The 13,959-nt window shown below is 35.7% G+C and overlaps 1 protein-coding gene across 12 annotated transcripts in view; it reads right to left on the bottom strand.

Annotated features, from left to right (window-relative positions):
• TMEM117 (transmembrane protein 117) overlaps window positions 1-13,959 on the bottom strand; it is a 564,172-nt gene that overhangs the window by 56,582 nt on the left and 493,631 nt on the right. Inside the window, exon 7 of one of the 12 annotated variants that reach the window (XM_033436518.2) lies at window positions 5,999-13,336. The exons of the other annotated variants lie outside the window; for them this stretch is intronic. Within the exon in view, the coding sequence (XP_033292409.1) occupies window positions 13,322-13,336 (15 nt within the window). The 3' untranslated portion in view covers window positions 5,999-13,321. Of the gene's footprint in view, window positions 1-5,998; window positions 13,337-13,959 lie in introns of those variants that run through there. 12 annotated transcript variants of the gene reach the window in all.

Below are 13,959 nucleotides of genomic sequence, written 5' to 3'. Positions count from 1 at the left end.
CCCCTGGACCGCCAGGGAACTCCCAGGAGTTGTTGATCTCGATAAGACCTCCAAGCTCCAGAGGAAGCTGATGTTGGAGACAAAGACCTGACTGCAGTTGGTTCAAGAGAAAATGGGAAGTGAGAAGTAGAGACAATAATTACAGAACTCTTACGAGGAGCTTTGCTGTGAGTGGGAACACAGTAAAGAGGCAGTAACTGGAGAGAGATTATGATTCTGTTAATTTCAAATAAATTTGTTAGTGTCAAATAAAGTCAATTTTGGCAGGATAAGGGACTCTGAGTGGGACCTGAAATTTCCTTTTTATATTTTAAGTAGCTTCTGCAATGGCTAAAGTTAAAAGCTGGTCTGCACCAGGGTGGATGCGCTGATAGTTTACAGCGGGTGTCCATTCTGGTTGATGAATACCTCCACTGTATCAGTAGCTAAATACTTTGACTATCACTGTCTGTGAAGTCAAAATGGCTGTTTTCCTGAAAAAACAAAACAACGCTAGGCTAAGTTAATTGTATCTGGAAAGTAGCAGACTTTTAGAAACAATAGGCTGGATCCTTGTTGCTCTACCGATGTGATTTCCTTCTGTTTCATCTTTCTCAGTAAAGACAATCACAGAATGTCTGCCTCTGACCCCCACGGACCACCCAGTGATAACACGAACAGAAAGTAAAACCTTTAGAGCAATGGATTTGAACGGCCAGACATCCCAGGCCTTTCTTCAGTGTGTTTTGGGTCAAGAGTGTTCATCCTCTGAGCTCTTGAGAAAAATTATCAACCCTCAAGTAAGAGAGGATAGACTAGGAAAACAAGATATATAGAGGCAGGGTGGAGGGATGGGAACAATAAAATACATTTTGTTGCTGGAGAATTATACCCTCAGTGAGATGAAAAGTTTTCTGAACCTAGTTTTAGTCCAGAGGTCAATGGCCAAGAAAAACCTAAAATACATTGTTTTCCTTATTGGGAACCTATGTGAGAGAGATTCTACCACCCTCAGGATCTTTTTGGGAAACAAGTTTCCAAGCTGGGGTATAGAAGCCTTACACTCATGTTAGCAGTTGCCTGTCCTTATGCTGACACGATGCATACAGAAAAGGCCGAGGTGACTACAGTGGGCTTGGTTTATAGAGTCCACATGGCACTTTTAGAGTGAATGTGAAGTCTATATTTCTTGCAGAAGTTTCCAGTAACTCACGCAACTTCTGCATAGGATAGTATCACACTATTATTCAACTAATTCAATACTTATTGAATGCTGACTATAGGCAAAGCATTTATTCTCAAAGAATATCTAATGGCATTAATAAAGAAAGAAATTACACTCTTCCTTTTGCAGATATAGACAGTGATGGTCAGTGAGGTCACTAGATTCTTCCCATATTACCCAACAGACAACTGGTAGAGAAAAGATTAGATGAAATTCAATCAGTACATCTTGAACTGTATTTCACTGCATCCGCCTTATTGAGAATCCTATTTAGGAGAAAGCAAACCCTGTTTAGGAGATTGACTTTATTTTCATATGCTATTCAGACAAAGCAAACCAACATTTATCATAAACTTGCTCTGTGTCAAGAATTTGATCCACTGTAAACCACATGAAAATATATATGGCAAGTGAGCTTCTTCTCATTTTATAAGGAAGTAAACTGAGGCTAAGAGAACAGTCAAGTAGCTTGCCCAATGCTGCACAATGGGTACCAAAAGGATTGGTTACCAGGTTAGTCTGACTCCAAAGATATTTTTTATACCATACCAAGCTTGTTCATGACTTTTTTTCATTAAGCTCTAATGTTGCAATTATCTTCCCACCTAAAAGCCAAGTGTCATGCCAATATGTGTTTCCTTTGGATGCTAACTTATCTGTAATGAAAACTTTCCTTTAAGTGGTATGTTGTAGCTCATCTTGAAATAATGTTGGTACCTGCAGCACACGAAGAAGGAATCCTGTCTCACTTCCACTGCAAAGTGAAATAATGGCAGCGGGTCTATGTTTATCCTGAGAGTCATTGACAAAGCCTGCAAAATATGCAGGTTGAGGTGCACATTTAACTCTAGATGGTTTATGACCATCTTAGAATTTTTACTGCCAATGCATAGATTTGTCTCTAAACTTAGAATGTTTCTAGTAATGAATACTATCTCCCCAACTTCTTTGCACTTCGGTTTTCTCACCCGAGGAAATTTTTCATCATACATAGGCACTCTGATGGCAGACTCCTATATCACTGCAATGGAAAACAGGATGGATTTGGGGATGATTTAGTGCCCACTAGTGTTGGCTATCAAACTTTGCAACTTCCTAAAGAGACAAAACTTTTATGTTTCTTTGGAAGTTGTATGACAGTGAGATTTGTTCTGTTAACACATTGTGGCTGGACATATCATTAAGTGATAAAATTTTGTGTTACGTAGGTGACTCGAGGCAGTGCAAAAACATTAGAAAGAGAACTATAAGGACAATATAACAAATATAACATATATTATCCTTATAGTTTTCTTTCTTATGTTTATCTATATACATATGTGTAGTATAATTTTATGTAATGTATATATAAAATATACATATTCTGCATAGTTATCTAAAAAACTATTTTATTTTATCTCAAGTCTTCCTTGTTCTGTATATCAGTGGACTAAGTTACTATGGTACTGGGCACCCTTTACTTCAAGGATTAATTCTTCTTGCTCATAATTATGACAGGTAGAAGATGACACAATTTCCATAAATGTAACATTATTGATAATCTATTCAAAGCCCATCTTGATATTTGATTTTAAACAGAATTATCAGTGTAAACAACATTGAAAAATACATTGGTAATGTTATGAGGATGAAGCTCCACATAACATCTCTGTGTAATATATCAGATTTCTAATGAAATGCGTCATATTTAGAAATATTACAAACAATATCCTTAAGCATATGTGGAAACAAAGTAACAGTTAACTTTGGGAAGGTGGTAAAAATTATCAGAAAATAATTTTATGGTACCTCAGGATAATATCTCCTAACATGCTTATTTGTAAAAATTGGTAAGCCTATGGTTCTGAAAATTGACTTTTAATGCACAGAGAAGCTACATGAAAGCAATCATAAAAACTAAACATAAAACACAAAATTTTGCCTTCAAGCACTGGATTGTACTTGGTGAGTCGTACGTAAATGTGAAATTATTACATTTGCCAGTTGCCAAGGGCTTTGCTTTATGGATATCTGCAACACATAGACATAAATCAATTAACATGCTATTTTTCCTGTATAAACCCAGGTGCACTTGATTCATTACCTCTCACTAGAGGAGAAGTTGGCAAATCAACATCATTATGAAACTGTTCAGGCAATAGATTATCTTCAGAAATTAGTTTTCTGAAAACGGTTCCAAATTGTTTTACAAAGTTATGACTTGCTGACAGATCCCCACCCCCACTCCCAATTCAGAGATACCAGGACTTTTAACATTGTGTTTCTCTTTTAAATAATAAATCCACTCTTTAACATCTACACACCCGTATTAAAAACTTCAACTAATCATGTATCATTTGCTTTTCAATACAGATACATGATTGCCTTAGCCAGAAATGCAGACTTCTTCATATCTCTTCTTTGGAAACAATACAGATGAAGAATGTTTGGGTGTTTTAATGTAAGCACCTGCAAGAGTTGCTAATTAACTCAGCATCAGTGAAAGATTTCAATTGTACTTTCTGAGGCTCAATTACGTACAATGCGAAAAAATAAATATGAGCATAATTAACAGTTTTTCTATTTTTCTGTTTCAAGTCAGTGGTTTATGATTTAGCATTCCTTCACTGACAATTATATAGCATGATCAATAGTTTACTCATGCTATGGTCCAAAATAAAGATATGCCCTCTAAAGTGATTTAAATGTGAGGAAATGGATTTCTTTTTACTAATATTATCAAATATTCTGCTTGCCACACCTCCAGCTGGGCACTGTAAGTGGTGAACTGTTATGACAACGGCCACTATTCAATGAGCTAAATGAAACAGGCTCCGCACCAGCATAGCTATTTACATACATTTCCTTATTTTATCTTTAAAACAACGGTATGAAGTAGGTTTTCTTTTTCTTATTTTGCAGTTATGGAAACCCAGGTTCAGAGAAGGTACCAGACTTACCCACTATCATACAGGTAATAAGTGGAAGAGTAGGAGCCAAACCCAGGTCTTCCCAGCCTCACACCCGGTGTTCTTTATACCACACTCAGGAAGGAGAGTAGGAATTTAGCATGTCCTGCTTCTAAATGACCTATTACTGTCTTAGTTTAATCATTGTTTTTTCATTGTTGTTTTTGTTTTATTGTCTCCCACATTGAGCCCTAAGGGAGCCAATGAATTGGCCACAATTGTTTGTTTCTTTTCCCTCCTCCCCACTCTGTGATTTCTACAGACGTTATTTTCCATTAAAAGTAGACCTTGCTTCCGCCACCACCATTTCTAAGCTAACACTTGTTTTGCTATCCTGGCTGAAAGCTAATCCCCCTCTGTTTTTTTTGCCTTTTTTTAAAAGAAATGTATCTTGTCTTTTCCTTTCATGCCACATATTTTATTTACTAAATATTTGCACACACGGCAGTTGGTTGTGTCAGCCCCTTTTCTCCACACCGGCAATACAGTAAGGAAACAGGTAGATCTGGTTCTAGGCTCTGCCTTCATGGGGTTTACAGTTTGAATGTAGCATAAACACACAGAATAATTTCAGAAAATGATTAGTGCTAAAGAGAAAATAAGTCAAGATGATTGAGTAGCAGAAGCTACTTTAGATAGGGTTAGAGAAGATCTTTTGGTGGATAAAACCTCTCCAGTGAAAGGTACCAGGTACTGTGATATATGCTATGAATGCAACAGGGACCAAAACAAACCAACAGAGTCCCTACTCTCAAGTAGCTTAAGTCTAGAGGGAGCAAAAGATGAAAGACTTAGTGTCAATTAAATGAAATAAGAAGTAATAAGTGCTTTGAAGGAAATAAACTGAAGACTGAGAAAGAGAATAACAAAGTCACCACTCAGGAAGGCATCTTGGAAGAGATGATACCTGATCTGAGAACTGATGATGGGACTGATCCAGCCACACAAAGAACAGAGAATATTGTGCAAAGCAAGTGCTCAATTCTCTACTTTATGCCAGGTACTCTGCTTGGTCCTAGCGATACAATGATGAACAAAAGCCTATATGCACTATGATTTCTTGGTTCTTATAGTCTACTGGGTAATTTAGACATTAATCACATAATGATGGAAATAGACCTTGATACTTCTGGGTTAACTTGCATGGCCATGCCCATCCATCACTCACTTAACCATCGCAATGTCACAGTCTTTGGTATATGTAACTATTCTTGGCTATTTTCTTCAGTGCTGGCACCAAGGAATCTTCTATTATAGCTACATGATATACTACTGCATGGTGTTCATTAACTTTTTATATTTATGTGTTGATTATATGCTCCTTGAAGGTACACTTCTTTATGTTTCTCTCAGTCCTCAGCATAATGCTAAATACGTAGTAGGAAGTACAAACCATTCATTGTTTAATTATTCATCAATATTTACAAGGTGCTTACAGTGTGCCAGAAACTGTACAAGGCTGTGGGATACCAAAGATATAAATCAGAATTCAAGAAACTCATTCTCTACAGGGGAAATAAACAAGTTAAACAGTACTTGCAGGAAAATATGGAAGTATAATAACAGAGGCATTAAACAGGTCCCCAGTAGGAGTTTCTATTCAAACCTTGAGAGAACAAGTGAATTAACCAATCGTTTCCTATCTTCCATTTGCACAGTAACCACAGGCTATTGAGAGTGTGTAGATCATCACCATGCTGTAGGAGTAAGATGGAGCCATACAAATTGCTCACCTTTGCTATAATTTGAGGAGTTACTGGTTTTAAACATAGACCAAATGAACTTTTCCCAGTGAATAATTTTGGTTTATCTAACTTTAGGTTGTCTAATGATCATCATTCACAAGTCCACTTTTCCCCCCAGTTTTATTAAGATATAATTGACATATAGCACTGCGTAAGTTTAAGGTATACAACATAATGATTTGACTTACATATGTCATGATTTGATTACCACAAATTTAGTGAACATCCAACATCTCATATAGATTCAACACTAAAGAAATAGAAAATCTTTTTCCTTGTGAAGAGAACTCTAGGATTTACTCTCTTAACAAATTTCATATATAATGTACAGCAGTATTAATTATCTTTATCATGTTGTACACTGCATCCCTAGTACGTATTTATCTTGTAACTGGAGTTTGTACCTTTTAACTGCCTTCATCTAATTCCTCCTCATCCCCCACCTTTGGTAGCCACAAATCTGATCTCTTTTTCTATGTTTGTTTGTTTGTTTGTTTTTGAAGTGTAGTTGACCTACAAAGCTATGTTTGCTCCTGGCAGACAACATAGTGAGTCCATATTTCTGTACATTTCAAAATGATCACCATAAGTCTAGTCATCATCCCATGTGTTCTCTGTATCTATGACTCTGCTTCTGTAAGTTATGTTTGTTCATTTGTTTTGTTTTTAGATTCTGCGTATAAGTGAAATCATACTTTGTCATAGACTAATTGCCCATATAAGTGTGAATTCATTTCTGGGTTGTCTATTCTATTCCATTGATCTTTATGTCTGTTTTCCTGCCAGTAACATACTGTTTTCACTACTGTAGCTTTGTACTATAGTTTGAAATCAGGGAATGCTCTTTGTTCTTCTTCCAGCTTTGTTCTTCTTTCTCAAGCTTGTTTTGGCTATTTGAGGTCTTAAACTAATTTGTTCTAGTTCTGTGAAAAGTTCCTTGGTATTTTGATAAGGATTGCAATTACTCTGTGGATTGTCTTGGGTAGTATGGTAATTTTAACAATATTAATTCTCCCAATCCATAAGCACAGTGTATCTTTCCATCTGTTTGTGTCACTTTCAATATCTTTCATCAGTTTTCCAAGTACAGATCTTTTACCTCCTTAGTTAGATTTATTCCCAGGAATTTTATCCCTTTTGATGCAATTGTGAATGGGACTTTCTTAATCTCTCTTTCTGATAGTTCATTTTTAGTGTATAGAAATGCAACAGATTTTTGTATATTAATTTTATATCCTGCAATTTTACCAAATTCATTGGTGAGTTCTAATAGTTTTTTACTCGTGTCTTTAGGATTTTCTATGTATAGCATCATGTCGCCTGCAAACAGTGACACTTTCACTTCTTTTCCAATTTTGATTACTTTAATTTATTTTTCTTGTCTCATTACTGTGGCTAGGACTTCCAATACTATGTTGGATTAAAAGTGGCAAGGGTGGGCATTTTTAGCTTGTTCCTGATCTTCAGGAACTGCTTTCAGCTTTTCACCATTGACTATGATGTTAACTGTAAGGTTGTCATATATGGATTTTATTAGGTTAAGGTATGTTCCCTCTATACCCACTTTGTTTAGAGGATTTATCATAAATAAATGTTGAATTTTGTCAAATGCTTTTCTGCATCTATTGAGATGAGCATATGATTTTTATTCTTTAATTTGTTAAGGTAGTGTAACACATTGATTGATTTGTTGATATTGAAAAATCCTTGCATCCCTGGGATAAATCCCACTTGATCACAGTGTATGATCCTTTTAATGTATTGTTGGATTTGGTTTGCTAATATTTTGTTGAGGATTTCTGTATCTATGTTCATCAGTGATATTGGCCCATAATTTTCTTTTTTTGTGATATCTTTGTCTGGTTTTATTATCAGAGTGATGTCAGCCTTGTAGAAAGAGTTCAGAGGTGTTCTTTCCTCTACAATTTTTTGGAATAGTTTGACTCTTCTCTAAATGTTTGGAAGAACTAACATGTAAATGTCTGGTCCTGGACTTCTGTTTGTTGGGAGGTTTTTTTTTTTAAAATTAATGATTCAATTTCATTATTGGCAATTGGTCTGTTCATATTTTCTATTCCCTCCTGATTCAGTCTTGAGGTAATTACTTTGGTAAATGACTATGGCATAAATCAGATAACCTTATAAGAACTCACCACTGAAAACAGCTATGTGCATACCATTTCCCCCAATGCTTCTATAATTAATAAGAAAACTACAATCTTATTTACCTCCTTGAAATGGGACTTCATGTATTGGTATATGCACACATACCTAATTATTTTCAGAGAACATTTGTCCATGTAAATTAAAATGGCAGAGAAATTATCTGTTCTATCCAAGTAAATCTACTTTCCTACATCTGGTACAAATCTGTGTTTTCTATGAGAGTCAACTTTCTCTTTTTTATCTGGTTTCACACTATCAAAGTAATTAAATATAGACATGGTGGAAAATAATATCAAAACACTTGTTTGTGCATAGAAAAATATTGCTTACTTTTCCACTTTTAAAGTGGTTGCTTTGCCAACTTATAAACATAGTAAGTTTTTAGATAGATTTATTTTCTTACTATTTCTTTTTCTGACTTATTCGTTAATTTTGGAGTATGTTTATGTAGACTTGTTTTAACATACTTATACATCCATATTAATTTGATAATTCTACATGTGGAAATCTTTCTGCTAAGGAAATAATTTAAAATATAAAAATCCTTATGCATACAGATAGAGTTTCAATTTACTGTTACTCAATAAAGTGAAAAAGTGGAAACAATCTTATGATAGAAGAGTGAAACAAATTACAGTATATCATTCCATGGAAAATTATACAAGCTTCTCAGAATTAAAACTATGCAAACTTTATGATATATTGTTAAGTTAAAAATACATAATATAAAATTGAATATACACTATAATTCTAAGAGTAATCTTGCATATATACTTTTTTAAAAAACAAACCAAACAAAAAGCTAGCAAAAGATATGAAGATAATATACCAAATTTGTTCTGTATTGCAGTAAAATTACCAATGGTTTAAAAAGCCCTTGCTTTTCAAATTTCTAAAGTGTCATATATTATTTTAATTTTTTAGCTACAAATATTTATAAACACACTCTAGACACTTTCACATTTTTCAGAGCAATTCCTTTTTTTTATCTCTCTTTAATTCCAACAATTTCTTTCTTTAAACTCTAATCTTATATTGTCTTATAAATCTTGCTTTTATTCAATCTTGCTTTTATTTAGTTTTGGTTGAAGCAATTCCTTTTCAACTCTGGGTTCAAAGGGGATACAACATCACCTGCATCCTCTCAATGTCCCCAGTGCACTGTGAGATTTAATGAGATAACGTCCATGCAGCACTTTATGTTCCTTAGAGAAAGGTGCTATATAAAAACAATGCATTATAATGATTTATGTTATTATAAAACCACAGAGATATTAGACCTACAATTTAGCACAAGGAGACAGGGTTGGACTCAATCCAAGTTCAGACTGGGCAATGTCCCTTAATGCCAAACTAGAAGGCAGGAGTGGGAGGAAGTTGCTTCCTGCACTGAGAGTACCAAAAGGCAAATGCCCACTTCCTCTCAAGGTTAAAAACAGGATACTTTAGTTTTTATGTACAATCCTCTAAAAATTACAGTGTGCCATTTGTGTTTGCTTGATATAGCACTCTCCCTGTCTCTGCTGAGTTCCAACTGAATACATTCCCAGTTATTTATGGGAAATAAGTTTCCAGAGCTAGGGTTAAAATTCAGCTATTACTGATTACTCGAAATCATCAGATGATCTGAGGACTGTGTACTAATGAAGAATAACACAACTTCTGAACTGAATTAGAGGCATACAGTACGGCCACCCCTTACTTTATGCACAAGTCCCCTAGCCAACCACTCATAAGTGGTCAACCACTTCCGAGCTTTTCTACGGAAGGGACACTTTTACTTCCTAAAAAGAGCTCTGACACTTAGAACGTTCTGCTCTGCATTTAGCCAGATCCTGCCCTCCTATTGTTCTGCTTTCTGAAGCCACACTAAGTGTCCATCCTCTGACTTAGTCATTTCACTATGCTTTTTTATTCATTCATATAGTCAACACTTACTCTGTAGCCATTGTGTAGGCTCCCCGTGAGGCTCTGGGGACACAGAGAATTTTTGATACTTCTCTGTCCTACAGGATCTCACAGTCTAATGGGACACAGACACCAAGATAGGGAAATCATCATGAACATGGTAAGTGCTAGGTTGCAGGTAGGAAGTAAAGTGTCAAAGGACAGAGATGGGGGAAGAAAGTCATCCTTCCCGAAAGCATTCAAAAAGGCTCCCCAGAGAAGGTGATTTTTGTCCTCCTGTTGAAAAGATGACTAAGATGGCTAAGATTTTTCCAACTAAAGCAAAAGAGCATAAAATAGTTGTGAATGGTCCAGGTTTGTGCAGGGAAGGGTGAGAAGTTCAGTATGGCTGAATCTGAGTGGTAGGAATGAGACTGAGAGGCCAGTACCTGAGGGTTTTATTTCCAATGCTTCCATGATTGGACTTTATACAACATGCAGTGGGGCCAACAAGAGATTCTGGAGCTGGTGAATGACATGATCAGACCTGTCCTTAGGAAGATGACTATAGTAATAATGTAGGTAGATTAATGACTAGAGTGGGGAGCATCTTGTGATAAGAAGTTACTGTAAAAGTCTATGGAAGACTTGATGAGGCCAGTGCTAGGAAGGCAGGAGTGAGGTTTGAGAAATTAATGATGGCACTGATGTCAATATATTGGATATGAGAACCAAAGGTGTGGGAGAAGCAAAAGGCAAATCTATTTTCCTTACTTGAGAGACTGAATAGATGGTGACATAATTAACAACAACCACAAAATATAAGAGGCAGAGCAATTTGGGGGAGAACGGTAAGGTCATATAATAGGTTCTGACTGTTAAGTATGAGACTCCTGTGGGATATTCAGGTGGCAGTGTCCAGAAGACAAGTGGAATGTGGGTCTGCAGCTTGGGGAAGAAGTCAATTCTGGAAAGAAACTGGAAAAAATATTCCAAATATAATAAACAGAAGAAAATCGTTTATAGGAATTTAGTTGAATACCTAGTGAGGCACTACTGTGATCCCCCTTATCCTATTAATTCTGTTATTTCTTCCTAAGATTCTGCTGACTCCACAAACTCATTCAGAAGACAATACTATACATGTGAAATGGATGAAAGGAGCTTAATTTCACTACACTTTGCGTCTTTATACTTTTAATTTGGGTTTCATTTTGTTGTTGTTTGACAAGTGCAGCTCTTTTCCTTTATCTGCTTTACATGTAATCTGTCCTTCTTTTTCTTATCATATCTTACTCATTTGTCTTCCCCAAGACACCTCCAGAGGAAAAGGAAGTCAAGGCATTTCAAGACCTCTTATTCTTAAAAAATTGCCTCATCATCTCCCCCCACACTGCCACACATACACTAGTACTGGGAAGTTGACCAATGGGTCTCACAATTGCACATGAACTTGGTTCTTGCTTTTACCAAGTAGCATCTGCCTTTTCCATTTTTTTCTTTTCTGACTCACAACAGATATTGACCACAAAAGATATTATTCATGAACTTGCTAGGAAAATGCTGGAAAGACACTGAGGATTCTGATTAGCCTTTGTGAAACTGTCTGCCTCCACTGCTAGAATTACTGGTTTTGCCTCCAACCAATGACTGTTGAAGATGTTTCCAGTTCTGCTTCTTCTTGGGGTCAGGTATCAATTAGGCTGATCCAGCCTCCTGTTGCAGTCATTCTTTCTGTTCTATGAACTCCATTCTTCTGGTGCTATATATAGCCTACTCTATCAAGCTTCTCTATTCCTATAGGATGGATTATTTCCCCAAATCCTCCTCAATCCATCATGCAAATGAACTCTTGGCAAGCCAGTCCCCTAGGGCTCTCCATACATATGTGATCATGTCTGATTCAAGGTAAATACAGATTGGGTGATCCTGGGTAATGCCACATGTCTCAAATGAGTAACCAGGTAGAGTCTATGTAATTTCCAAATAGCCAATGGAAAGGAAGTGTCAAATCAAACAGAACTAAATCTCTTTATGTCTTAGACTTTCATTTTGAGAAGCTCAAAACACTATCTCATTACTATATTCAAACAGAAACTTGATCATTCTAAAGCAATATCAACCAAAAGATATAGACTTCTAAACAAAAATATAGAGCTAAAAAGGCCAACTTGTATAAAAAAAACTCATTTTTCAAATTATTGTGCATCATTTAATTTTTACAACATCATGCATGAAACTTCAGTTACCTCAGCCTTTGGAAATAGTAATAAAAACAGCACTGTATATCCATTTACTTTGGGTCTGCTGATTTTATTATTTTTAATACTAATAAAAAGTTATATATTATAAGTATGCTGGTCGGATTAATTATAATTTCATGCTTTTTCCAGTGATTATGGTGCTGCACAGAATTTTCAAAAGAACTAGAAGACATAAAATTTCTTCCTATGACATTCTCTTTACAGCTTAATACTACTAAAAATTAATTCTCAAATTAAAAGCAGTTAACTTTCTTTTCAGTAAAATGTTCTTTTTACAGCATTTAGTTATCATGCATATATGTCTGTCTTAAGAAACAAAAGGGGAAAAGTCAAGAAAAGTAAATAAAAATGAAGGGAAGATAAAGCTGTTCACTAGCCTCCTATATGACCCCAATGCAGAAAAGACTTTATTGAGGGCGATTGCTGTGAAATGCAATTTCAGCTTTTTTTATGCCATGGTGATATAGCTACCAATTTCAGTGCTGTGTGGAGAACAGGAACATCATTCTAAAAGCAGTTCTGTTTTCAGAAATCACTTGAGATGAGTTGTCAAAAATACTCTAAAATATATTCTAATTGCTGTAAACTCACTTGAATTTTGACAAATGCAATAGTTTGATTTGAATTTTAAAATAATTTTTATTAAAAATACACAAGCAAAATGTAATTATTATTTTCCCTGTGTGACAAATTAGATTTCTGTACCAGAATCAAAATTTATTTATAGGACTTGAATGAATCAAAAAGTATGTCAGGCAAGTCTTTCCCAGTGAAGATAGGCCAGTCCCAGAAACGAACTATTTTTAGAAGAAATAGAAAATAATACTGAGGATTTTTAAGAAAATATCAATGATATGAGCATACGCTTTGGATAACACTGAGTCAGTTGAAAACATAACCTATTGGTTGGCTACTTCTCTCCATCCTGTATTTCATTTCCTTTCATTGACATTTGAAGCCAGGATCCTCATGACCTTCTTTGGATGCCATCTCTGCTTTTCCTGGCTGAATTAGGAGTACCTTGCATATGGCAAGTTGGCTGATTTTGTCTTTCTCCTCTGCTACATTGCAATAACTTGAAGGCAAGGACTTTGTCTTTTTCATCTTTTATGTCCTTAGCGCCTGATAGAGTTTTGAGAACAGAGTAAGAGGATGGGGGGAAAAAAAAAAAAAAAACCAAAAGAATGGGTGAGTGAGTGAGCGGCTGAGTGAATCTATTCTATAAGGCAGCTGCGTTTTACTAAATTAGGAAAAAAATGACAGATTAAGCCCTCAGGGGGAGAAGGATGCTACTTCCAAAAGAATGCTCAGCATTTGTCTGGGAACCTCAAGAGTAGATTCCAGAATGTATTCTCACATGGAGTGACATAGACCAGCGCCCAGCACTCTGAAGTTGATCTGACAGGAATGTCAGTTGCCATGCTGCGATTAATAATGGAGACATACTACAAGAGCTTAGAAAGCAGCAGCTTGCACTGCTTAAACCAACACACATGAAACAGAGCCTAATTTCCTCCATTACAAATTCTGCCAAAGCACCCAGACGACCTGATTCCAGTTTTCATATCTGTTGAAGTAACTACCTCATTCATATTTTACTGAAAGGGTGGCTTTCTTTTAACATGTGTTTGTAATAAAGAAATTTACTTATTGTTTAAACAACAGAAAATTCGTATAACAGAGGCCCTGAAGAATGAGTTAAATTGATCTATTATCTATTAACTTTTACAGAAAAAAATTAAACA

The sequence above is a fragment of the Orcinus orca genome, chromosome 11 (assembly GCF_937001465.1).
Source record: "Orcinus orca chromosome 11, mOrcOrc1.1, whole genome shotgun sequence".
Taxonomy (NCBI): Eukaryota; Metazoa; Chordata; class Mammalia; order Artiodactyla; family Delphinidae; genus Orcinus; species Orcinus orca.
The sequence above is the reverse complement of the archived record's forward strand: the minus strand, read 5'-3'. Positions and strand labels throughout refer to the sequence as shown.